The sequence below is a fragment of the Aquarana catesbeiana genome, linkage group LG02 (genome assembly GCF_042186555.1).
Source record: "Aquarana catesbeiana isolate 2022-GZ linkage group LG02, ASM4218655v1, whole genome shotgun sequence".
NCBI lineage: Eukaryota > Metazoa > Chordata > Amphibia > Anura > Ranidae > Aquarana > Aquarana catesbeiana.
The window spans coordinates 521,745,310-521,772,806 of NC_133325.1; the positions used below are offsets into that span (position 1 = coordinate 521,745,310).

At 43.6% G+C, this 27,497-nt stretch overlaps 1 protein-coding gene across 1 annotated transcript in view; it reads left to right on the forward strand.

The window, feature by feature from the left end:
* DSTYK (dual serine/threonine and tyrosine protein kinase) overlaps positions 1-27,497 on the forward strand; it is a 348,400-nt gene that overhangs the window by 39,702 nt on the left and 281,201 nt on the right. The window contains exon 2 of the mRNA XM_073615817.1: positions 25,757-26,145. Within this exon, the coding sequence (XP_073471918.1) occupies positions 25,757-26,145 (389 nt within the window). The remainder of the gene's footprint in view (positions 1-25,756; positions 26,146-27,497) is intronic.

Genomic DNA, 27,497 nt, shown 5'->3' on the forward strand with positions numbered 1-27,497 from the left:
TCATATCAGCGCTGTGGGCACTACACATCCAGCCCACAGCGCTGCAGCACTTGATCTCTCCCCTCTTCGCTCACACTGTACCGATCGGTACAGAGAGGGGAGAGAGGAATCGGACGTGACGCCAGTTTGTTTACAAGTGATCCCTCTGTCATTTGGAGCGATCACGTGGTAAATGGCCGCTGTCAGCGGCCATTTACCGTGATTTATGATGCACCAGGTCCTCTGGACCCGGCAGTCACAGATATTCCCGGGTTTGCGCCCGAGAACAAGGTTCTGGGAGGACGTCCATGCACGCCCTCCCAGAATAAGCCCAACACGCTGCAGCCATCTTTCAGCTATGGCCGGTCGGCAAGTGGATAACAGTGTAAATTTGCTGTCCCCTCAAAATAACTCAACACACAGCCATTAATGTCCAAACTGCTGGCAACAAAAGTGAGTACACCCCTAAATGAAAATGTTCAAACTGGGCCCATTTAGCTTTTCCTTTTTTTTTTTTTTTTTTTTTCCCCCCTCCCCGGTGCCATGTGACTCATTAGTGTTACAAGGTCTCGGGTGTGTTAAATTTGGTATCGCTCTCACTCTCTCATACTGGTGACTGGAAGTTCAACATGGCACCTCATGGCAAATAACTCTCGGAGGATCTGAAAAAAAACTGTTGCTCTACATCAGTGGTTCTCAACTCCAGTCCTCGGGACCCACCAACAGGCCAGATTTTAAGTATTACCTTGGGGAGATGCAGACTAGAATACTGCAATCATTGAGCAGCAAATTATTTCACCTGTGATGTATTTCAGCTATCTTGCAAACCTGGCCTGTTAGTGGGTCCTGAGGACAGGAGTTGAGAACCACTGCTCTACATAAAGATGGCCTAGGCTAGAAGACTACTGCCAAGACCCTGAAACTGAGCTGCAGCACGGTGGCCAAGACCATATAGCGGTTTAACAGGACAAGTTCCACTTGGAGCAGGCCTTACCATGGTTGACCAAAGAACTTGAGTGCACATGCTCAGCGTCATATCCAGAGGTTGTCTTTGGGAAATAGACCTATGAGTGCTGCCAGCATTGCTGCAGAGATTAAAATGGTGGGGGGTCAGCCTGTCAGTGCTCAAACCATACACCAGGGATATGCAATTAGTGGACCTCCAACTGTTGCAAAACTTCAAGTCCCATCATGCCTCTGCCTCTGGGTGTTATGCTTGTGGCTGTCAGTCTTGCTATGCCTCATGGGACTTGTAGTTCTGCAACAGCTGGAGGTGCGCTAATTGCATATCCCTGCCATACACCGAACACTGCATCAAATTGGTCTACATGGCTGTCATCCCAGAAGGAAGCCTCTTCTAAAGATGATACAGAAAGCCCGCAAACCGTTTGCTGTAGACAAGCAGACTAAGGACATGGATTAGGTTCAGATGGTGTCAAGTGTGTGTGACAGCAACCAGATGGGGGGGGTACAAAGACAAGTGTCTTGCCTACAGTCAAGCATGGTGGTGGAAGTGTCATGGTCTGGGGCTGCATGAGTGCTGCCGGCACTGGGGAGCTACAGTTCATTGAGGGAAACTTGAATGCCAACATGTACTGTGACATACTGAAGCAGAGCATGATCCCCTCCCTTCGGAGACTGGGCCGAAGGGCAGTATTCCATCATAACGACCCCACTGCCTTGCTAAAGAGGCTGACAGTAAAGGTAATGGACTGGCCAGGCATGCCTCCCCACCTAAACCCTATTGAGCATCTGGGGGGCATCCTCAAATGGAAGGTGGAGTGCAAGGTCTCTAACATCTACCAGCTCTGTGAAGTCATTGAGGAGTTGAAAATGACTCCAGTGGCAACATGTGAAGAAGCTCTGGTGAACTCCATGCCCAAGAGGGTTAAGACAGTGCTGGAAAATAATGGTGGCCACACAATATTGACACTTTGGGCCCAATTTGGAAAATTTCACTTAGGGGTGTACTCACTTTTGTTGCCAGCAGTTTGGACATTAAAGTGGAGGGCCACCCTAAAAAAATTACATCAAAATGTTCCGAAAAATCTGGAGAAAAATAATGAGGAAAAAAAAAATTTTAACCAGAAATGGCTGTTGCTACGCAGATCGTCCTAATCTGCCACTTCCTACACCGCGGTGATCTTTAGTCTTCTTCTCGCGTTGTCTTCTGGGGAATGGAGCACGCTGAGTTCTGGGAACGGTGTCCCACAACACAGCGCGCCCCATTCACAAAGCGCTGCGCGACTCGCGCATGCGCAGTAGGAAACGGGCAGTGAAGCCGCAAGGCTCCACTGCCTGTTTCCCTTAGTTCGAATGGCGGAGCCGAGGGCCGGGTCGGCCTCGGGCGGCCGACATTGCGGGCACCAGGGGCAGGTAAGTGTGCTTATTAAGTCAGCAGCTATAGTGTTTGTAGCTGCTGACTTTAATTTTTTTTTTTCAGCTGGCTCACTGCTTTAATGGCTGTGTGAGTTATTTTTAGGGAACATTCCATTTACACTGTTATACAAGCTGTACACTCACTACTCCTACATTTTTGAAAATTGTAATTTCTTCAGTGTTTTCACATGAAAAGATAATAAAATATTTAGAAAAATGTGTATGTATAACATACATACATACATACATACATTTTTAGTCTACTTTCATGAAATGATAAGTTTGGTTTATTAAGCTTACATCTCAGTTGATTTTGAGACTTTGTAATATTACCAACAACTTGTGAAGAAGTTAGTGAGTCGCTTGCATATCTCACCCAGGTGTGTGGAACTTCAGGTCTTGGCTTAGAATCTCTGAAGTAATTGAAAACATGAGCCTTGTATAGTACAAACAGGACAGATTTTTTTTTTTTTTTTTTTGAGTTGGGACAAATGCACTACTAGGCACTTAAAGTCAGAGGTTTGTGGTACTTACAACTGATAAGTATCGGGGTGTGTGGGGACTGGTACGCAGTAACCTGTTCCCAAAGGTGAACTTGGCTTCTAAGTTGCTGCTTATAGTGGGGAGTACCTGTGCGACGCACACACATGGTCTGTCCTGCAAACTCGGGCACATCGGTGTTTACAAGTGTAAGCACTTGTATGGGTGACTGTAAGTGGTCCTTTGGGAGCACGAAAGCACAGGAAACGTTAAGCTAAACTCCAACTTTTTTTTCCACTAGTACTGTAATCCCAATATAGATCATACTTCTGTACCATGTTGCTCTGTTTGTAGATTCTGATATGCTGAGTTTAGTTGTGCTGCTGCTGGGCAGGATAGAATAAATCACAATTAGAATTTAGTCCTGCCCAGTTATATATACCTGAAAAAGCAGCGCGGCTATCGTAGCGTAAATAGCACGCCGGCTCTGAACCGTGTCGCATGTTAGTGACGTCACGGCCCGGCGCCACACTGTTTTGCTTTTCAAGCCTTGTTCTGGACTCTTGTTCTCACGGCCGTTCTCCATCATCCCAGAAGCCGAACGAGGATATCGAGGCCGCAGTGCGGCTTGTTACTGGCCCTGACTCCGTATTATCCTCACCTCTTCCCCCTGGGATTTTACCCTTATTAAGTGGACTTTCAATCTTAAGCCACTAGTGCACAAGCTTTGTGGAATCTTTTAATACTGCACCAGGTCAGCACTTGGAGGACTTGCTGTGACCTGCAGTTCCACACCATCCGAACTGTTTGATGTGCTGTATCCTCCAAGCCTGAAGCGGATTGACTGCAACATGTAGTCCCACCTCATCAGCCCAGAGATGTGCCTGAATTCAACTATTCTTCTATGTGAGTGGATATTTTTATTAATAAATTATTTGACTAGAGGTCGACCGATATATCGGCCAATATTTGGTGTTTTTTTACTTAATCGGCATCGGCCGATTGTGCTGATAAAAAAGGCTGATATAACTTCAGCGGGACTTACAAATGACTTCTGTAATAGAAGTCAATACAAGTTGCCTGAAATCTTCTGTGAAGACACTTCTCTCCTCTCTGGGCAGCCTGCCAAATCTGATAAAAAGAACCTGAAGAGATACAATGTTTACACTTATGAATGAACTGAACTCCAAAGATCTCAGTTTAACCATTTAAAGACTAAATCTTTTCTGACATTTGTTGCTTATATATAATATATAGTATATTTTTAGCAGAGACCCTAGGGAATAAAATAGCGGTTGTTGCAATATTTTATGTCTCACGGTGTTTGCGCAGCGGTCTTTCAAACGCAATTTTTTTTTTTTTGAAAAAATACACTAACAAATAAAAAAATAAAAAAACTAAACAGTAAAGTTAGCCCATTTTTTTTTCGTCCAAAAGTTTTGATTACCTGTTTTTTGTGTATTTAATATTTAAGATATAGCTTCCCCCCCCCCCCCCCCCCCCCAAATCTAAATTCTACATACAAGTGAACTGATTGGAGGTTTGTTTTGTTTAATGTTGTTTAAATGTAAAACATTTTCTGTATCACTTAAGGTTTCTTTCACACTGGAGCGGGCATGCGTTGACGGTAAAACGCTGCTAGTCTTAGCGACGCTTTACCGTCAGTTTAGCGGCGCTATTCGGCTGCTAGCCGGGCGCTTATAACCCAGCTAGCAGCCGAGGAAGGGGTTAAATGCGTCCCTAAAGCAACGATTTGCAGGCGCTTCGGCAGCGGTGCGCATCCATTTCAATGGGCAGGAGTGGTGGTATACACCGCTCCAAAGATGCTGCTTGCAGGACTTTTTTTAAACATCCTGCCATCGCATTGCCTCAGTGTGAAAGCACTCAGGCTTTCACACTGAGATTGCAGGGGAGCTGTTTTGCAGGCACTTTACAGGCGCTGTTTTTAGCCCAGAAGCGCCTGAAAAACGCCCCAGTGTGAAAGGGGGTCTAAATGTTAGATTTTATGAGATGAAGGGGAAAAAAAAAAAATCGGCCTAATATATCGGCCCAAAAAAATCTGCATCGCATATCGGCCATTGGCCACCGCGATTTCTAAATATCGGCATCGGCCAGAGAAAAACCCATATCGGTCAACCTCTATTTGATACATATTCAGAAGCTCCCCTCACCTTGGTTTTTTTCCTAGCTTCGCCGGGACTTGCTTCTGGTCCTCGTGGTGGCAGCCCTGACAGACTCTATTTTTTTTTTTTTTTTTTCCCCCATATTTACCATCTGACTATTCTGGACTACATATTGCCATTTTGAGGTATCGGAGCATTGTGCCTTTTTACTTGTCAAACAGTTATATATGCTGACCAGTGTGACCAGGGAGTGTCCCTCCCTCCCAGATCTCTGCTCTGAAGTCATTAATTTACGTATGTAAGTAGAGCATCTGACAGGCGGTGAGGAGGAGTTTTATGACTTCCACCTGGTTTAACCCCTAAATGCGGCAGTACTGCACTGCAAACATGCACATTGCGCACAATTGCGGTGTGGCTCCATTCACTAGAATTGGTTGTGTCTGACAGGCAGTAGTGCTCATCAAGCACAACAGGAAGTAGAGTTCCCATCACAGCCATGAAGCAGAGTATCAGTCACCTCCCCAGCCACTACCACTTCAGCTAAAGGGGAGCAGTTGGGGGGCAGTAAAACCTTGTGGTTGTGCTGCATTTTTTACACCATTAGTGTCCTAACACTGCAATGATTCTAGTATGGTAGTTATCCCTTACATCTAAATCCCCATTCACACTTTGTGTAGAAGTAGTGCATGTCTCTGCTCACAATAATTTGAGTGTACTTCACACATGTTTGCGTGTTGTGGTTAGAGCAGCCTATTCACTTCAATGAGCTTTCCTATGTGCAATAGTAATGCCAAAGAAGCTTCTGTACCTTTTTTTTGGAGACTGACTTTGTGCAATTTTCTCACTCGCAATTTTCCATAGTTGCTTTTGTCATGCGACAGTCACAGCAAAATTGCACCATGTTTTTGCTGTGCCAGGAAGAATGAATGTGCTGTGTATTTTGCTGCACAATTTAACATCCACAATTCCAAATCCCTAGATGTGATTGCAGCCTAACATACTTTCCCCTTTTATCATATCGGATCCTCATCCAGGAATTGGGTCTGTTATGAAAATCAAGGGTAACTCCACTACAAATCTAAACTATCTATACTGGACCCTCCTCTGGGATTAGGTTCATCTTTAATTATAATAGGGAACTCCGTTCCCCTTTTAATATCAAAACAGACCCTTGTCCAGGATTGGTGTCTGATATGACTAAGGGAAATCCACTGCAAAGCTAAAGTGGCTTCCCCTTTTAAATCCATACTAGACCCTTATTCAGGAGTAGTGTTAACTATAATTATAAAGGGAAACTCCATCTCAAAATTAGTGCATTGTTTCCCTTTAATATCCATACCAGACCCTCGTTCAGAATGAGGGCATGCTAGGATTTTAAAAGGGAACTCTGTGGCCAAAATTAAACATGGTGTAGAGTTCCCCTTTATAATGACAGACCCTCATCCAGGAATAGGATCAGCTATGATTATGAAGGGCAACTTCATTGCAAAAATGTAAAACCCTGTAGGGTTCGGTTCCCCTTTTAATATCAGAATCGGCCCTCATCAAATAGGGTTTCATAATGAATGTAAAGTTGAACTCTGCTGCAAAACTAAACGTTTCATACCAGACCTTCATTCAGGATTGTATGCCATGAATAGAAGCTGTAAAACGGCTCCAAAAGTAAAGTGTGTGGTTTTCTCCCCCAATATCCATACCAAACCTTTATCCAGGACTATGGTCAGCTACATCAAAGCCAACTGAGATTCCCTTTTAATATCTCAACCCTAATCCTTGATTGATATCGGCTATGATTCTAAAGAGTCACTCCACTGCAAAACTAAAGTGTGGTGTTCTCCTTTATATCCATTTGAGACTCTAATGCTGGATGAGGGTCTAGTATGGATATTAAAGGGGAACATCGCAGCTTACAAAAATAAAATAAAATAAATTGGTCTCCTTAATATTAATACCTGACCCTCATCTAGTATTATGGTCTGTTTATTAAATGGAACTCTGTTGCAAAAATTAAAAGTGGTGCGGGGGGTTCCACTTTAATATCCTAAAACCCTCGTCCAGAAATGGGGTCAGATATGAAATATAAAGGGCAACTCTGCCGCAAAGCTAACATGTGACATTCCCCTTAAATCTCCATGCCAGCTTCTTATCCAAGATTAAAGGGTTTGTAAACACTGTTTTTCACCTTAATGCATTCTATCTCCCCAGAGCCGCCCCTTTTTACTTACCCGACCCTGATATTTCCAGTGACGCGAACGAGCCCAGCAGCTCCAGCCTTTGTCTCGGGTCCTCATTGGATAGCTTGATAGCAGCAGCAGCCATCTGCAGCTTCAACTCTTCTGGGAAGGCTGTCCACAAGGTTTAAGAATTTTTGACTATTCTTCCAGAAGCTTTTAGTGTGTGTGTGTGTATATATCTCTCTATCTCGCACTTCCACGATTCATGTAACAAGTACAGAGCAGTTCCATCTCAGGGCTGTCAAAAAAAAGTCAATGTTTATCAACAACCGTTGAAAGAGATGAAAAACATTGTATCGTTCTGTTCATTATCAGTTCAAAGGAATGAACTTCGGTCTGCAAATGAGGTCAGTTTAACCACTTAAAGTGATTAAGCCACTCTAACCTGTATATACCATCAGCACTGCCTCCTATTGTAGTATCCCCCTCTGTGTGTGATTTTATAAAAATAAATGCTGCAAATGACTTTTTACTGCAGCTTTTGCAATCACATGACCATCCAGCTTTCTCCTTTCCTCCTCTGAGAGATGCAGTGGGTGGGGCTGAGACTGCCCTGCTGATGTCAGTCTGGAGTGGAAGAGGAGAGAGCTGGCTGGTCATGTGATTGCAATCTTGGCTCTTTAATGAGCTATTTACAGCATTTATATTTTTAAATCATTCAGAGGAGGACACTGCAATAGGAGGCAGTGCTGATGGTGTATACAGGTTAGTGTTGAGAGCAGCAGGAGGGGCGGCTCACACACAGGAGCAGAGAGGAGAGCAGATGGCAAGCTGCTGACGGATATACAGTTAAGCTGACGGCACGTAAACTGACCACGATGTCAGGGCTCAACTGCCATGATTAGTGATCAGTTTACAGAGGGATGGGGAGAAACTGGCAGGATCAGACAGGTTTTTAAGGTGTTACAGGGGGGGGGGGGGCGGGGGGGGGGCAAATGACACAGGACAAGCAGTGTCATATAACATGCTTTAAAGGAGCAGGATCCATTTTTCTTTTGGTTAACAAACTCTTTAAAGACTAAACCTTTTTCTGCCACTTGTTCCTTACAAGTTAAAAATCTGTATTTTTTGCTAGAAAATTACTTGGAACCCCCAAACAATGTGTGTGTATATGTGGCAACATGTGAAGAAGCTCTGGTGAACTTCATGCCCAAGAGGGTTAAGACGGTGCTGGAAAATAATGGTGACCACACAAAATATTGACACTTTTGTTGCCAACAGTTTGGACATTAATGGCTGTTTGAGTTATTTTGAGGGGACATCACATTTACACTGTTATACAAGCTATACACTCACTACTCTACATTGTAACAAAGTGTAATTTCTTCAGTGTTGTCACATGAAAAGATCACAAAATATTTACAAAAATATCTATCTGAATTTTTTTGTGATCAATCGAAGTTTATTGAAGTTTTTTCATACAAAATTATACAACCATAAATGGCATACATACACCAAAGACCATCCAGAAAAGCGTACTGCAATATAAAAATGTACATATAGTATATAGCCTATAAACGCCCCACAAACACTTTTGTGGGATAAAATGTTATTGGGTATAGTCTACCAGTGCAAGAACCTGTGTCTAATAAGCAGGGCTTTTTTTCAGGGGGAACTTGGTGGAACTCAGTTCCACCACCTCTGGCAAAGACCCTTTGGTGCCTGCTCACCACAATCACTTATAAACACAGAAGTCTGGTTTCTGTGTTTACAAGTGACAGCTCTGCACTCTGTATGTAATGCAATCCTGGTATTTAATGCCCCTTTTAAGACCCTACTATTTGATGAGATTTGGAGGGTGTATGTAGGGGGAGGGGTTTTGTGGGGCCATGGTTAAGTTCCAGCACCTACTGTTTGAGGGGAAAAAAAAACCCTGCTAATAAGAAATGGATTGCTATCCCAGACTACTCAGATTTCTGTGCCCCTGAAAGGAATAGCCATGTCAAATCCTAATACCAGCAAGATTGTAGTCCATTGTTTACTAATCCCAATCGTTGCAATATTTTGTCACGCTGTGTTTGGGCAGCGGTCTTTCAAATGTGTTTTTCCCAAAAAAAAACTTCAGTGATTTAGAAGAAAAACTAAACAAAAGTTAGCCCAATTTTTTTTTGTAAAAGATGTTGCGCTGAGAATTGTGATCTTTATTCGAAAGCAAAAATTGTAATTTTAATTTTCAATTTTCATTTCATTTTATCCAGAATCGTGCAGCTTAACTGTATATTATGCTTTAAAAGTTGTTTAAGACACTATTTTTCACTTTTGTTCTTTATTCAGTAAGTGTATTTGTTATATTTACACTGGTTTAAGTACAGTGAGACACAATGAGGTTTTATTGAGTTCATTGTTGCAGTATGTCAATTTTTTGTTTTGCACTGCCCTTTTTATGTTCATACTATAGGTAGGCTACACACAGTTCATAAAGCATACACAATGGGCACATCTTCTATTGAAGGTAATATTACATTTGGATGAGCTTGGAACAATCAAACTATTCATAATTCAGGCTCTAGAACTGCATATAATGGGGGTGTTTGGAAAGACATGGTGATTTTAAGTAAGCTGGGCATGCTGAGAATGCGCACTGTAATAGGTGATCAACTAAATAAGGGAGAAGGTAGATGCAGCAGAGAATAAGTATGAGTAAAGGTAATGTGTGAGAATGCAGTATGTTTGTTGTAAAGTCTATGTGTAGTCACAATCAAAGATTTCTGTGACTAAATCAAGTTTATGTGCGTTGTGTGCAAACACTAGATACACATTATGCATCCTGCCTTCAACAAAGACAGCTTGCTGTTTTTCTGTTAAAAAGAATAAGATCGGAGCAGAAAAAAAAAACACAATTGTGTGACCAGTCTTATATTTGTGTGCCCTTTATAGCCAGAATAGCATATTTCTTGTTTAAAGTGGAGTTCCACCCTCTTTTTTACAAGTCCTCTGCATCCCCTGCTTCTCTGTCCCCTTAAACACATTTGACATATAAATTTTTATTTTTTTTTTTTAACTCACTGTTTGTTTTTTTTTATTGATCATCTTCTTTACTTCCTGGTTCCGGCCGCAGCCTGAGCGCGCCATCCCCCGTCCACTATGCCTCCTGGGGAATTTTTCCCATCAATCCCAGGGGGCAACAGCCGTGGGCTGGGCCGTAGCATCGCATTATTTCAAAACCGGAAATGACGCGATGCAAGGCGACGCCCGGTGCCATTTTACACAGGGGCAACCAGGCATTTGTTGCCATGGTTACCCTAGCATACCCTTGTACCCACGTACAAGTGCCCCCTCGTACACCACAGCTCAGAAAGAGGCATCGCGATGCAGTGAACAGGAGGTGGGGGAGGTTAGCAGCAGAGAGTCTCTTGAGGAAGCAGTCATCACCGAGCAAGTCTGTGCAAGCTACACACACAGTAACAGATGGATTGGTGGGTTGGGGCAGGGACACTTACTGTGTGCTCTATTGGCCATGAGTGAGATCTGCAGGACTTCCACACACACCAGCCTCATCCCGCCTCGCCTCATCCCACCCCACCTCGATGTGCTGATGCGATTCGATGTGCTGGGGGCGTTTTTGATTTGATGACCTGATGCGATTCAATGTGTTGGGGGTTATGCAATGTGCTTTGGGTGATGCGATTTGATGTGCTGGGGGTGGTGCGATTTGATGTGCTGGGGGTGGTGCGATTTGATGTGCTGGGGGCGATGCGATTTGATGTGCTGGGGGCATTTTTGATTCGATGTGTTGGGGGTGCTGCAATGTGCTGGGGGCGATACGACTCGATGTGCTGATGCAATTCGATGTGCTGGGGGCGATGCCATTTGATGTGGGTGCTGCCATTTGATGTGCTGGGGGCGATGCAATGTGATGGGGGGGATATTTTCTCAATTTTAACACAATTTATCTATGTAACCTAGAGAAAGTTGTTCGTGCAAATAGTTGTAAATAAGCAGTTTTTTTTAAATACTCCCACCATCCCATATCACACAAACACAAGCCCTATTTTTCAACATTAATATGTGCAGTTTGAACTTCATAAAGTCGTCTTCAGTACATCTAGATGCATAAATGAATTGTGTTGCTGAGATTATTATTATTTTTTTAAATGAAAAGTACAGAAAAAAGTAGCCGTTGAGTGTATGTGCGAGATCTGCAAGGATGAAATCCAGGAAGAAATACAGTCTGGCTTCAGATGCCCACACTTAAGTTGGCCACAGTCTGCTGCTAGTTTATAAACTTTCAAAATGCTGTAATAACCTAATGAAACGGAACTTAGTTTACAGACTAACCTTTACTAGAACACATTGAGCTTGTGTATTATAGGGGTATTTTTATGTAAAAAGTGCAATTTTGGCCGAAACACCACTTTAAACACTTCCCGCCCAGCTTATAGCAGATTGACGGCCGGGCGGTGGTTCCGTTATCCTGACTGGGCATCCTATGACGTCCAGCAGGATAACATGCCGCCGCGTGCCTGCGCATTGCGGCGATCGGTGTGTCAGCCTGACACACCGCTCCTGCGTAGGCTCTTTACCACGTGATCAGCCGTGTCCAGTCATGGCTGAACACTATGTCAATAGGAAGAGCCGTTGATCGTGTTTTCCTCACTCGCGTCTGGCCCGCGAATAGAGGAGAGCGGATCGGCGGCTCTCCTGACAGGGGTGGTCTGCGCTGATTGTTTCAGCGCAGCCTCCCCTCAGATGGCCACACTGGACCATTAGGGAAGGGGGCAACATATGGATGGCCAGGTATGTACCCCATGGCCATCCACATGTGCCTAATCTGCCCACAAATGGGCACTGATTGGTGGCATTGCTGGGCATAACTGAAATATGGTGCCAATCAGTGTCATCTGTGCCCGTCGGTGCCACCCATGAGTGCCCGTCTGTGCCGCTGTATCGGTGCAGAAGAAAACTTATTTACAAAAAATTAACAAACAAAAACTTTTTGGGGGGGGGGTTTGTTTGTTTTTTGTTTGTTTTTTGTTTGTTTTTTGTTTGTTTTTTGTTTCAAAATTTTCGGTCTTTTTTTATTTGTTGCGCAAATCAAATACCACCAAAAGAAAGCTCTATTTGTGGGAACAAAATGATAAAAAAAATTGTTTGGGTACAGTGTAGCATGACCGTGCAATTGTCATTCAAGTTGCGACAGCGCTGAAAGCTGAAAATTGGCCTGGGCGGGAACGTGTCTAAGTGCCTGGTATTGAAGTGGTTAAGGTTACACTTCCTGCTGTACAGGACTTTGTTCACTACAGAATTCCAATACTCTCCTTTCACCACCCACATGAGTGCGGCCAGAAACGCCCACAGTAACCCTAGGACCCACCCACTTCAACTCCCAAAACTGCAAAGTTACTCCCATAGCCTGCCCTGAAACTACAGATGATCAAAGCATGATGGGACATGTAGTATCAGGACTGGTAAAGGAAGGAAATGGGAAGTCAGAACTTTAAAATTCAGCCAGGAGCAGGAGTGACGTCAGGCACAGAAACCTGCTATATACAGCTAAAGGAGGTAAGATGCAGATAAAATGACAGTGAGGTTGTGACTCATTTACATGCACAATGCATCTGTTTTGGGGAGGAAAAGATGGAGTTCTACTTTAAAGTAATAGTAAAGCCTTGTGGTCTTACCCGCTCTGCAAAACCATTACATAGAGCGGCCCGAATCTTCCTCTTGTGTCCAGCGCCGGTGCTCCTGGCCCCTTCCCTCCTGCTGGGTGCCCCCACAGCAAGCAGCTTGCTGTGTGGGGCTCCCAAACAGGCACTCCCGAGTTGTTGCTGTTTCCATTCACACATGGAGGCTCGACCCCTTGCCCCCTGAGTCTCCTGATTGGCTCGCTGTAATTGACAGCAGTGGGGGCCAGTGGCTCCCGCTGCTGCCAAAAGCCAATCAGGAGTGCGAGTCCCTGCAGAGGTAAGGCTCTCATGGACATCGCTGTATCGCAAGGGGGCTCAGGTAAGAATTAATGGGGGCATAGAAGCCGTTTTTGTGATGCTAAAGTCCTTATTTTTAAAATGGGGGGGGGGGGGACTAAACATGTTATACTTTCCTGCTCTGTGATTTGGCTGCTGTGGGTTGGCTCTTTACCTTGATCTGTGATCAGCTGTGTCCAAAGGATTGCCGAGTGTGTCTGATGCATTCCCAGGGGCACGCAGTGGGGCAGGTTCTGGGAGGACTTCAAACATGTAGAGAGAAAACCAAACAGGAAGCAGACGCCTCTTAGTTAAGACTATATAGTTTTAATAGACAAAGTGCATTAAAAACACTCGCATTTAGGTTTCATTACTCAGGCACAGGGTAGTCTGGTTACACCAATCTCCGTCACAGCTTCCAGCAGAGGGGGTCATGTCCTGTGAATCCTTCTCATGGCCGGCATCCTGACCAGCAGAAATCTTCCGGCATGTGTGCAGAGTCCAAAGTGAGGCTTGGAGAGCAGCTGGTGGACTACAGGGAAGCACTGGAACACAGCATGTGGCGTCAGACAAAATGGTGACGCGTTTCTGAGCATGCGCACTAGGGGGGAGGTCTGTAGTGTGCACTCCTTTCTCAAGCTTAAACTGTATTCCTTTAAATGAAGAGAGTCCACCTCCACTAACAATTGGCGTAGAGATTTTCTGTTTCCAAAATTTTGGGATAAGCGCCTTAGCTGCGTTCAGCAGATGAGGTATGATTTTTTTATTTGTTTTTTTATTTTATTTTTTTTTTATATGATCCTATTGGTTCATCCGTACAATGAAACCATATCATCCAGGGGTCATTAGGAACGTTGCTTCCCTGAATTTTCTCAGTCCAATGTAATATAGTGGACCAATATGGTCTAATAAGAGGGCAAGCCCACCAAATATGGGCATGGGTTCCCTGATCACCACAACCCCTCCAGCAAAGATCTGAAATGGACGGAAAAGACTTGTGGAGTATTGCCGGGGTGTAGTGCCATCTCGTTAGCATTTTGTAATTCACTTTCGAGGATGTAGATGTGTGATAGTTGAAGTATCGTGGAACGTTGAGTGTCAGTGGGCTTTGAAGCTCTTGCTTCCATTTAGTCAGGAACGATTGTTGAGCTATAGGCAATAGAGCCAGGGGAGCTTGGTAAAAATAAGATGGGTTTTTCAGGAGGTTGGTCCCCAGCAAGCAGTCTCTGCACTGGGTTCAGGTCAGTCACCAATCGTAATGGCTGTGGGAGAGATTTAACAAATTTCAAAAGCTGATGGTACTTCCATTGGCTCATGAATGAGATTGGTTTCATTGGTACGATGGCATGCGCACTAGGGTGATGTCTGACATAGGTAAGATCCCCGTGTCTGTTGCTACTTGATGTAGTAAAATGGGTGTCTCGGAGATCCAATTGCTGAAACTAGAGTCTATGTTCCCCAGTGGGAAGTAGTTATGACCTGTCAACTGCATGAGCGGAGAATTGTAAGTCCATTTCTGTGCTTTGCAAAAAGAGTCCCATGATGCGAATGAAGATTTGGTGAGTGGCAAGACTGTCGAGGCCAACCTACGAAATTTGCTGGGTATCCAAATCAAGGGGAATAGGTCCACCCCACTCACATCCATTTCCAACTGCACCCATAGTTTGGAGTCCTTGTGATATTTCCAATCTGATATCCGGTTTAGTGCGATGGCTAGAAAGTAATTTTTGAAACCCGGGAGTGCTAGACCTCCTCCATGTTTGGATCTAATTAACCATTTGTAAGCAATTCGGGGTTTTTTACGATTCCATACATATTTACATATTATAGATTGTATTAGCTTAAAGAACCCAATAGGTATTTTGTAGGGGATCATTTGGAATGGAAAGAGCAGCCTGGGTAATATAATCATTTTTACAATGCTAATTTTCCCTAACCAGGTGTGTGCCATCTGTGTCCACTTTTGTAAGTCTGTTCTAATTGCATTCAACAAAGGAATATAGTGTCGATTAAATAAGGAGGCAGGATTAGGGGTGAGGTAAATTTCTAGGTTTCACCATGCACTACGAGTGATCCTACTTGAATAAAGAATGTAAGAACACCGCAGCTTGTTGTACCACCATTAGTGTTCGGAACTGCCTGATGAGAAGGGAATCCTGTTGGAAGTCTGAATCAGCTGTCCCTGTCTGTCTGAGTGATCTGATACACTTGAGCCCATAAAGATCTCTGTAATAGGGGTCCTACATATCTGGTAAGCAGCCTTTTTTACCATTGCCTGGCTTATGAATGTATTTGATATAATTCACTGAGAATAAGTCCTTCAGTCAGATGGCGGATATTATCTTCAAAGGAACATAGTTAAGTGGGACTTTAAATGAGGTAAAACGGGGCCGTTCAGGTCCCCTCCTCCATCCCAGTAAAATATAAAGTGTAGAGAGAGCAAATGATGGGACTTTCCATGAAGCACATGGGAGCAATAGTACAATCGAATAAAAAATAGATTTTAATTGGTTCAGATTCTCAAAGTTTACATATCCAATTTTATGCATTTTGCTATATATTATTTTTTTAAAAACTTTACAATTCATTAGAGCCAGATAATATACATTGATAAGCATTCCAACAAGGAGTTAGTACATATTGTAGAATACATGAAATGATTAGTACATGATTACATGGATTAAGTATAGTAGCGGTACAGATTGGGAACACACAAAGATATCACTAAAATGAGGTAAGGGAGAGGAACAAATTAATTGGAATGGCCATAAAGAATTCATAGATGTATACACTAGGTTGTTAGGCTATAAGGCCTAGAAACGCGTAGACCTATCAGGAGCAAAAACCGTGGTAGCCTATGAATAAAAGAAACAATAATACTTAGAAATGGAAAAGCGAACCAAAAAGCTAATCCTGGACAAGAGACCCCCCCCCCCATGGATTCAATCTGCCCGCACACTTACATGAGGGTCCTCGCAGTGGTGGTGCGGCCATGAAATTCAGACCAGCCGGAAAAGTTCCTTCCGGGAGCTGAGGGGATGCGATGAGGCAGACAACTGCCTGACATGAACAGCACCCCATGTGGGTCAAATTGGTGAATGGGGAAACCCCTATGGAAAACTATGAAAATATAACTAAAACTTTTACACTTAGTACTGATCACTCCTCTCTCATCAGTCAGGCATGACGCACTTAGGCACGTTTGCTCTCAGTCGTTCAGACTCGGGTAACCATTTCCTTTCAGTTTTCACCCTCGCACTATTTCACACTTATTGACTACCTTTTTACCCTCTTCTCACTGATCTTCATATTTCCATCTTGCTTTTCCTCCACACTAATTTCACTTCACCTTTTTCAACGTTATTTTTTTTTTTCACAGAAGTTTTCATAGGGGTTTCCCCATTCACCACTATCATTTCTTACACTTTAACCCACATGGGGCGCTGTTCATGTCGGGCGGTTGTCTGCCTCATTGCGTCCCCTCAGCTCCCGGAAGGGACTTTTTCGGCTGGTCTGAATTTCATGGCCACACAACCGCTGCGAGGACCCTCATGTAGGTGTGCGAGCAGATTGAATCCATGGGGGGATCTCTCTTGTCCAGGGTTAGCTTTTTGGTTCTCTTTTCCATTTCTAAATATTGTTTCTTTTATTTATAGACTACTACCACGGTTTTTGCTCCTGATAGCTCTACGCGTTTCAAGGCCTTATAGCCTAACAACAAGCTAGTGTATACATCTATGATTTTTTTATGGCCGTTACAATTAATTTGTTCCTCTCCCTTACCTCATTTTAGTGATATCTTTGTGTGTTCCCAATCTTTACTGCTACTATACTTAATCCATGTAATCATGTTCTAATCATTTCATGTATTCTACAATATGTACTAACTCCTTGTTGGAATGCTTAGCAATGTATATTATCTGGTTCTAATAAATTGTAAAGTTTTAAAAAAAATATTAATATATAGCAAAATGTATAAAATAATTGGATATGTAAACTTCATGAGAATCTGAACCAATTAAAATCTATTTTTTATTTGATTGTACTATTTCTCCCGTGTGCTTCATGGAAAGTCCCGTCATTTGCTCTCTCTACCCTATATTCTCAGTGAAGTTTCATATCTGTGGGTGTCTCCTAATAAGGACGCTATCAAGCCCTCTGATGAATTTTGCACATATTTGATTTTTATTTTTATTCACTTTTCACCAAATTTTTCAATTTAGCCTATAGCCAAGGTTGCTATTCAAATGTTTGTTTTTTTTTTTTTTTTTTTTTCACTGATTTTTCTACGATTTTGTATGATATAGGTAGCGCACCTAACTCCATTTACACAAATTCCTAGGTACTTTAAGGCTAGTGGTTGCCAGTGTAAGGGGAAGGAGGGTTGTAGCATTGCCGCCGTCACATGTGGGATCGATATGTTTAATATTTCCGTTTTGGATAGATTGATTTGAGAGTTAGATATTGCGCCAAATTCAGTGAAAGCTGACATAAGATTGGGTAGAGAGATAATTGGTTGTTATACGTAAAAGAGTGATAAAGTGTCCTTTGTGCTAATTGGATGATATAATGTGAAATAAAAACTCAAATGTTAAATTCTATATCTATAATATTACAGCAAAAACTGAGTGTTCACAGCGACACTAAATGGTGAAAAATAGAAGAAATTATTTTGCAATATTTAAGTGAATAAAGGTGAAGTAGATAACTTAGAATAATGTGCATCCAGTGTGTAAGGGATAAAAACCTCTAAATAGTAGTGTACTGAATGATGTGGCATAAACACTCACTATAGGGACAAAGTTGTCTCACATATATAATGGATGCTGTGACTCCTCATATATAAAGAAAAAAGCTATAATACCTGCAAAGCCGTGCAATAGGATCATGTGTACTGATAGTACCGCAGTGAAAGTTAAAATTAAAAATACACTAAAATAGATAAAACAATTATACTATATAAAGTGCACAGTTGGAATAATTAATGTGATTCAGTTCATGGGAAAACAATCAGTTAAAATGGAGAGTCTCTTATATGTGGGATTTGGAAGATAAAGGATCCTCTAATCAGTAACTGGCTGATGTTAAAATGTTGTAAAATGACCCAATAAAACTCCATTGTGGTCTCACAGAATTCTTACCTTCAAACTGATGTATATTAGCATTGGGGGTTAAAGATAGTTTGTTGTGAGGCGGAGGCCGAGTTGGCATATGACATTAAATATGGGAGTAGGATGTCAGCATAGGTGCGATAGTAGGCCACCGTCAGACCATCTGGACCTGGTGCCTTACCATTAGCCATGGATTTAAGTGCCACTTTGAGCTCCGCGGTAATGAGCTCCCCCTCCAGAGTCTCCAGGGCAGAATCGGGGAGTTTTGCTAACCTGGTAGAGTTGTTGGTGAACGAAATTCCCTAGCTATTTTGTTAGTCTTCGGACACTGTTATACAAAACTATTTGATTTTAGCTGTATAAGAAGCTGATTTTTTTTTCTTTTTTTCTTCTGTTGTAATGGACGGGCTAAGATGTGGCTAGGCTTATTCAGCCATTCGTACAATTGTTGGGAAACTATAAGTTGCTGAGAGATATTCTCCTCATGAAAGAGAGCTTTCAACTCTTCTTTTCTTTGTAAGAGTGAAAGATGGGTGAGTTGGAGAGTTTGTGGTTTTTCTCAAGCTGGCCTATGTCTTTAATGAGTTGTGACTGTAGATACATTCTCTCTTCTTCCTTGTGCCCAACTCAATGAGCTTGCCCCTTATGTGGGCATTATGGGCATCCCAGAGAGTCCCGGGGGATATCTCTGGAGCAAAATTTTCCTGGAATTAGAGAGAGTAACGACCCAATCTCTTTAATATCAATTTCCTCAGATATGAGTGAATTATTTAGCTTCCAGTTTGTGGATTTGACAGGTAGGGACGGCACGTGTAGTGACAAGCTAATTGGAGCATGGTCAGAAATCGTAGAGCTTTCAATACAGGACCGGACCAAGAGCTCTAAATGATGGTTTATGAAAAAGTAGTCTATCTGCGAATGAGAGCTGTGTAGGTGTGAGTAGTGCGTGTAATCCTTTTCGCTGGGGTGCGTTATCCTCCATACATCCATAAGTTGATCTTCATGCAATTGTTTAGATATATGCAAGACTTCTGTGGGGGATGCATGATTTGCCCTGGGAGTTGTCTAAGGTGGGTTTTAGGGGGGTATTAAAGTCCCCCCTCAAGACAATACATCCCCAGGCAAAATCCCTCAATTTGTGCAAGGTAGCTGCTATAAAGTCTGCTTGGCCCTGATTTGGAGTGTATAAATTAGTGAGAGTACATGGCAGATTATCCAGGCTGCCCTTTAGAAATAAGAATCTACCAAAAAAATCCGCCATAGAGTCCTCTACTATGAATGAGGTTCCCCTTCGGAACCCAATGGCCACTCCTTTTGCCTGCGAAATATCCGAGAGACTATAGTGCCATGTAGGATAGTGGTGTGCATACAATTTAACTGATGTGGTGTATGTAAGGTGAGTTTCCTGCAGGAAGACCATGTCCCCCTGCATACGCTTGAGTTCTCTATAAAATGCATGTCTCTTCCCCGCAGCATGTAGCCCTCTCGCATTGAGAGAAATCAAATTAATTGTGGCCATCAGGTTCCTTGGGGAGTCCATCCTGTTCATATATCCTGCAAGGCTGGTAAGTAGGCTGTGGAGGAAAAAGGTGGAGAAGAGAGGGAAAAGGAGGAACAGGGGAAGAACCAGGTAGAGAAAGACAAACAACTGACATAAAAATATGTCCCTGTTGTGCATGCAAGACCTTGCGGTGCAATGCCTGGAACGACGTAGGATCCGGCCCAGCAGCACACGCCACACCGGGAGGCGTGCCCGTACTGCCAGAGCGAACATCCCAAACCCCCCCCGCCGCATGTCCAAGTCGGGCACACACGCCGTCTGCGTGATCCGGCACACAACTAAGATACAACATATAACCTGTAGTGCGAGCAGGTATCTCAACACCAGTACCTTTATATCTGTCTATGAAAGACATACCTACAAAAATTATTATACTATAGGCCTATTTTAAACTGACCGATAAGACAAAACCATTATTAAACTCTGTTAACATGAAACACAATTTTGGCAGAGTACAGTGCTTACTGTATCCCTGTAATACTACTTGGGCTGGAACTTGGCATTCATAGGGTGTATACTTAGCCCACACAAGAATTAGATTCCGAGGTGGCAGAGTGGCGTTTGCGGGAAACTTTCTTCCAATGCACTTCCAACACGTTAGGAAGCGTAGGTATGCCATCTTGCCACCCTGGGAGTTCAGGAGGTTCAATGATGAGATCCATACAGAATGTGTCCAAATCTTACTGCGAACGGCCGCCATCCCATCCCTGTTAGCTATAAGGGCTGCTGGAAACCCCATCTGTAATTAACGGAGGCCTGACACAGCTTCTCTGTAAGGGGTTTTAATACTCTGCACCGTTCCAGGGTCTCCCTAGCCAGATCCGTGAAGGACAAGGTGACTCCATCGCTTTTCTCAGAAGTTCCTTTTCTGCAAAATGGTGAACCCGGCAGATGACATCTCTGGGTGTATCGGAGGACAGATTGTGTGGACGGAGGGCCCGGTGAACCCTGTCCAGTTTTAGGGGGTAATCAGCCAGATTACCTAGGAGGCTATTGAAAATGCCGCGAATGGAGGCCGCCAGGTCATCATCTCTTGTCGCCTCCGGTAGTCCTCTAATGCGTATATTTCTCCTGTTCTGGTTTTCCTGATCCTCGATTTTGTAAAGCACCATTCTGTGGGCTAAGGAGAGATTACGGGTAGAAACCTGCAGGTCTCTAATGGCTGCCACATGCCTGTCGAGGCTCTACTCCATCTCCTCTTCACGTTCCAGTACTTGGACTAAGTCTGCTCGTACTGCTGAGAGTTCCTTTTTTTTATGACCTTCTTCAAGCTCGATAGCATTGATGCCAGGTCCATTTTAGTGGGAAGCCCGCTTACCAGGTCTGCAACCCTCGAGTGTCTGATCGGGCTACTCTCCCCATCCGATCTGCCCGAGGAAATTGGAGACCGGTGTCTGACCTTGGGCCCAAGTCGGGGCGGCAGAGCCTGCGCTCGACCCACGCGGCGAATGGCCTAGTCCATCAGACTCCGGTAGGTCTTCAGGCTCCGTTGCGAGGAAATGCTTGATGGAGCTTGCCCGGCGTGCTCTTTCAGATGGGTCTTGCCCGATCTTTCCCATGCTTGCCATCAAGTTTGGGGTGTAAAAGACCACCACTTAGATCGAAAAAGATAAGTGCCAGCGCCGGAGCCCACACGAGATGCGTCTTCACACTCTCATGTCCAAGCCACACCCCTGTGGGTTGTTTTTATTAAATAATGGATGTCTTCATCCCACACAAGTGGTGTGGATAGAGGAATCCTCCCTTCTGGGTGGTTGTTTCTGCCAGTAGGAGGACTATACTATCAAACTACACTAGTCGGCGCTGCAGCCCGCTGATTGAGAAGTGTTTTCAATAATACTGTTCAGCAGAAGTCGATCCCTAGATTGGCTTTGAATGAGAATGACCATAAATTGTAATTCATAAGGTTCCTGCAGAGTTGGCCGAATTTTTGATCAAGCTATCGCCATCCTAAGTCATAAGTAGCTTTGGAGTTTCCTTAAAGGGTTTTTTTTTTTTTTTTTTTTTAGTTATTTTTTAATTAGTCAATGTCTGTTTCACAAGGTTGTTTGCTTGTAAGCCGAATCCTGTTTGGTATAATGTTGTATTTGGCAACAGAGTAGGGAGTAGTTTCACTAGGGTGACAAAGCTGCTTCTGCAGAAATGCACTTGGTCAGTGTTGTCACCTTAGGATGGGAAGTTAAATGGGTGACTTAAGCTGCCTATACAATTTTTTTTTTTTTTTGTTTTTTTTTTTTGTTTTAATTTCCTTCAGATTTACCTTCAACTATGTAGTGCAAGGGGTCTGCCTGATTGTATACAAATTGAAAGTGTTTAGGTTTGACGTTATATTTATTATATATCGTTTTGGTAATCCTAAAGGAAAAATGTATAACCTATGGCCAGCCTTACTGGCAGGATCAATGAGTGAAAATGGAGGGGGGGGGGGGGGGAAGAAACTAAGGATGGAACTCGCTGCAATATTTTTACTGTATTTTTTATTTTTTTGTGGCTTATGTACACAGGTGCATTCCTCCTTGCAGCAGATGCACGCTGCCTGTTTTGGTGCCAGGGAGCCTCTAGTGCTGCATACAGCCATCCATCAACTTGAATGGGTGTAGGTGGCTCTACTCGGGTATGCACTGTTATTTGTGTAAATTGGCATATGTGTACAGATGTCTCCAAATTTTAGTCAGGAATTCTGCTTTTGGGGAATTTGTCCTGAACCGATGGTGCACGAAGTGCAAGTATCCCTCGGTACAGCATCCAGCTGCTCTGTATTTCAGCCTGTCATAGATTTCAGGTGGCTGGCACCAGGGCTGGAGGTGCCTGAAAGGGGTGGGATGCGATGCACATGGGCATCTTGACCCAGCCGCAAGTAGCTTTGGAGTTTTAGCGTCCTTTTCTAAAAGGGGTGTGTGTGTGTGTGTGTGTGTGTGTGTGTGTGTGTGTCTGTTTGCTTGTAAAAAGAAAAGGTCCTATTTCTAAAGTACCAAAAAAAAAAAAAAAAAAAAAAACAGGGTGACTCTGTAGGTACTTAGTAACAACTTGTGCCAACGTCCCCAAAATTGTACTTGTAACCCTATAGAAACTAAAGAATGGGACTTTGGGGGCACAACGGTATTAAACTACAGAAAAATAGGTATGGTTTTTTGGTTTTTGAAGTTTTATTTGCAAAGAACAAAAAACAGAAACTAAACATATAAATTTTAAAAACCGATCTAACTAAACATGGAACCTAGTAGTATACACCATATGGATCCTATCCTGCAAGCTCTCATGATAACTCTAGTATCTAAGCGTATGCTGTCCAAACATTCATTCCAAGCGGAAAAGAATAAACTTCCCCTAGTAAACGATAATGGGAGAATGTGGAGTTGTAATTGAAGAGGAGCTGCAGGTCTGGTAATCCAAGGTGAGGTGCTTTCTAACTGCTCGACATGTTTCACGTTTAACAAAACGCTTCTTCAGGAGCTAGAGGTTCAATTGTGTATAATAGTTGTGGATACTACCAGTAGGACAGACAGTCTATTGATCGCAAGACAATCAGAAGTAAATATGTCTGATTTGTATCAGAAAGGCAGCGGTCAGAGCCAGGAACCTCCCAGGTAGCATAGCATCAAATAGCCGTGGGTAAGAGAAATAGCTTTTATGAGCTGATGTATGAAAGGAGCATAGTCCAGGGGCAGATGGGAGGAGGTTATGGGGTACACCGCTCAGTTAAGCTAGCGCCTCGTCCATGTTTTTTGTACTTTGCGAATAAAACTTCAAAAACCATACCTGTTTGCTTGTAAGATACACACACACACACACACACACACACACACATATAATTAAATTTATTTTTTTCTCCTCGATGAAAGCAAGCTCCCTTTTTTTTATTTTTTTTAGTCAACATTTGGCTGGGCTGTATTGCTTTTTGTAATAGTGTAAAGATGTTCTTGCCTAGAAGGCCATGAGTGTTGATCACATGGGGTTTATGAAATGGCTTATCTCGCTTGTTTGGCAAGAGTTAAGCAGAGGATTTTCACATTAAAGGGGTTGTAAACCTTCTGTGGTGCTGCAGCACGTGCACGCCCCCCCCAACCCCCACTGCTGTCAATCAAATCCAATGACAGATGTGGGACGCTGGAGCGTGCCTGCATGGGTGTCCACCAAGGAGAGCACTTCTCCAACGTGGACACTCTATGCGGGGAAGAGTGCCGCTGAGGGTCCCCAGAACAGGAGGACCGGGGCCACTCTGTGCAAAACGAACTGCACAGTGGAGGGGCCCATCATTGGTGTTCCGGGGGGGTCGGTGGAATAGTGCCCTGGGGAGGGGGGGAGAGAATGGTGCCCCATAATTGGTGGTCCCAGGTGCAATAGTGCCCCATCATTGGTGGTCTGGGGTGGAATGGTGCCCCATCATTGGTGGTCCGGGGTGGAGTGGTGCCCCATCATTGGTGGTCCGGGGTGGAATGGTGCCCCATCCATTGGTGGTCCGGGGTGGAATGGTGCCCCATCCATTGGTGGTCCGGGGTGGAATGGTGCCCCATCCATTGGTGGTCCGGGGTGGAATGGTGCCCCATCCATTGGTGGTCCGGGGTGGAATGGTGCCCCATCCATTGGTGGTCCGGGGTGGAATGGTGCCCCATCCGTTGGTGGTCCGGGGAGGAACAGACACGACAGGGATACCTGTATATGACAAGGGACTCTGTCATGCATTATAATATTAGTTATGTCTGAAAATCTGCAGAATAGTATTTTGGGTCTTTTTTATATATTTAATTTTTTAATGATTTTAATCGATTTGATTCGATTAATCAAAACAATCGGCTAACTAATAGATTATGAAAATAATTGTTAGTTGCAGCCCTAAATGCAATTATGCCAGCAAACGACCAGCTAGTTGCATGGAAAAGATCCACCACCATCATTGATGGCTTTGAATGAAGAGACAAGCCATGGATGTGGCCATCTGCAACGAGACCTAAAAAAGAATACGAGCTTTAAACCTACCTGATGTCCAGACATCCAGCAGCTTCCACTATAAATGAGAGCAAAGTCTAAATAAGCCCTGCCTGAAGCTCGCCACTGTGTTTGTCACTCTGCATTTAAAAATGGCTTTCCGAGCAGCGTTGCCAAACACAGTGGAGGGGAGGTGATGACCACCAGCATACTCGGCAACCATAGCATGAATCAGACTAGCAACTCTATGCAGTTGGTCCTCTGTGGGATTCTACAATAATTGGGAAAACTATGGCAATACTACTTTAAAAGTGTGCAAGTACTGTACAGGCAAAATAAATTGCTAATTTACAAGATCAAATCACTGTATAGTTGGGAGAGCTCTTTACAATCAGTCATGTCCTTCGCTTTATTAGTATTTTATGTTTTTGATCCTGCCAGTGAATGTTGTGGTGATTGACTTGCCTGTGGGGGACAGCACATCAATGTGCCTCGCAGAGTTTATTTTTTTTTTTTCTCCTCATGGGACACGGAGGCAGCAGATGTCTCATGGGACACTGAGGAGAAAGGATCCTTTCTCCTCAGGATCAAGCCTGCAGAAGTGCCCCTATAGCAAAAATATATCTTGCTATCAGGGCAAGAGCAAGGAATGCTGGCAGGGGACCTCAGAGGAGGTTCGGGAGCAAGGAGCATGTCAATTTTTGACATGTTTGTAAAGGTATTTAATTCTTTAAAGAATAAGTCACTTTAAAATGTTTAAATGCAGTATAAATATTTTGTGTGAGTATTTGGCTTAAGTTACACCTGTTTACCACCTTGATCTAAATTGCCCCCGATTTAAAAAATCTTCATTTTTATAAATGCCCCATTTCTTTTCATTTTAGTACCATTTTATGATCTCTTATTGGCTTTTAGGAGAATGCTTTTTCCTAAAGCTTCTGTAGCAACACTTGCAAATATGAATTCCTTCTTCCTGTGTTTTTTTTTTTTTTTTTTTTTCCTCAGTTTAGTACTACTTGCTTTAACTTGTGTATTACATCCTTGCTGTCTTTCTTTTCAGGCCAGCTGCATAGCATCACTTTTCAGAGACAAGAGGAAGATTACTTGAAACTGACTGTACGCTGCAGGCCCTGTATCTTTGTTCTGGGACATAACTGCAGTGCCCGAGGCAAGGTGGTTAATGCGCTTTTGGGTGATCCTCTTCTGCCAGTTGGAACATGTTGTGACCCAGAGACCTGTAAGCGAAGGCGCATTCGTTTTAGACATGGGAAACAGACTTTGGTGAGTTTGGCACTGCCTGAGCAATATGAACTAGTTCATCAGCTGGTAGCTCATCAAGGTAAATGGGACACCATTCCTGAAGAGGATTTGGATATACCAGAGGATGAAGAAGACCCTGCACACAGATTGGCTGAGCTTGAAGTAACCTTGCCTTACCACTTGCTGCAGGTACGTGTTTTTATTTAGATATGTTCTAAAATATTGTGTATTGGTGAGTCTCCATGAAATAAAAAGTGAAGTTAGGCCTCATGCACACGAGACGCCGAGCCAAGCTCTAATGAACACATGTTTTTAAAAGCTGAAACTCACGTTTGGAAACGCCCGTCTTGCCGTGTCTTCATGCCGCGTTTGCACCTAGAAGCGTCTGCAGAGCAGAGAATGACATTTTGCGACCCAAATTTGGGGCCCCGTATCTCAGGGCCACTTGGTGCTAGGAACCTAGGAATTTGGTGTGCTAACACAGTGGAACTAGAACTACAACATATCCAAATTTGGGGTTCCTAGCAACTAAGTGGCCCCAAGATACGGGGCCCCAAATTCGGGTCGCAAAATGTCAAGCACTTCTGCAGCAGAGAATGACATTTTCCGACCTGACTTTGGGGCCCCATATCTCGAGGCCACTTGGTGCTAGGAACCCCATATGTTATAGTGTTAGTCCAACTGTTTTGGCATACCAAATTTGGGGTTCCTAGCACCAAGTGGCCCTGAGATATGGGGCCCCAAAGTCGGGTTGTAAAAAACACTTATAAACGCAGTACCGGCGCTTAGCCGCGTATGGCGTCTGAAACGGGGAAAACTTTTGCGTCTCAACCCATTTTTTGCTTCTGGAAAAACGAGGTTAAATGCAACTGCCTAAAAATGCCAAAAAATGAGATTGTGTACATGGACACATAGGATAACATTGGGTTCAGGGGCAGTTGAAAAAAGTGTCCAACTGCCTCTGAACGCGAGTTTAACAGCGTCCCGTGTGCATGAGGCCTTGGGGTCTAAAACGGTTTTGCTGGGGGGTCTAGATGTAGATGCACAGTCCTAGCACATGGATTGGAAGACGAAAGGGGAAAGATTTAAGGGATGGTTGGATGAGTAAAGAAGGAAGTGTATAGGGCTAGATGTGGTGGTGGGGTAGCAGGGTGTTGGTTGTCTGGGCAGGAGATCGGGGCAAAGCTCCTGGTTTCTACATCTGAACTAGGAGTTTATAGGAGAAATGTTTTCAATCATCCTGAACCTGAGAAAATGATCCAAATAGTTTGTGCCTGCCCGTTTTAGTGTGTGCCTGTCATGGTGTTGAACTATTAGTTCTTCTTGGCTCCGCACACTATTCAACTATTGTGGGAATAGATATTGTTTTTCAATGTCTTGGGATCACATTTCTAGCAACAAGTAGAAAGAAGGCATCTCCTGTGTACAGCCCTCTTCAGACCACCCCACAGATTTTCTGATTCAGGTCTGGGCCATTCCAAAACTTTAATCTCCTGTTGAAACCATTCCTATGAAGTTCCTCTTTATGTTCAGCTTTCTAG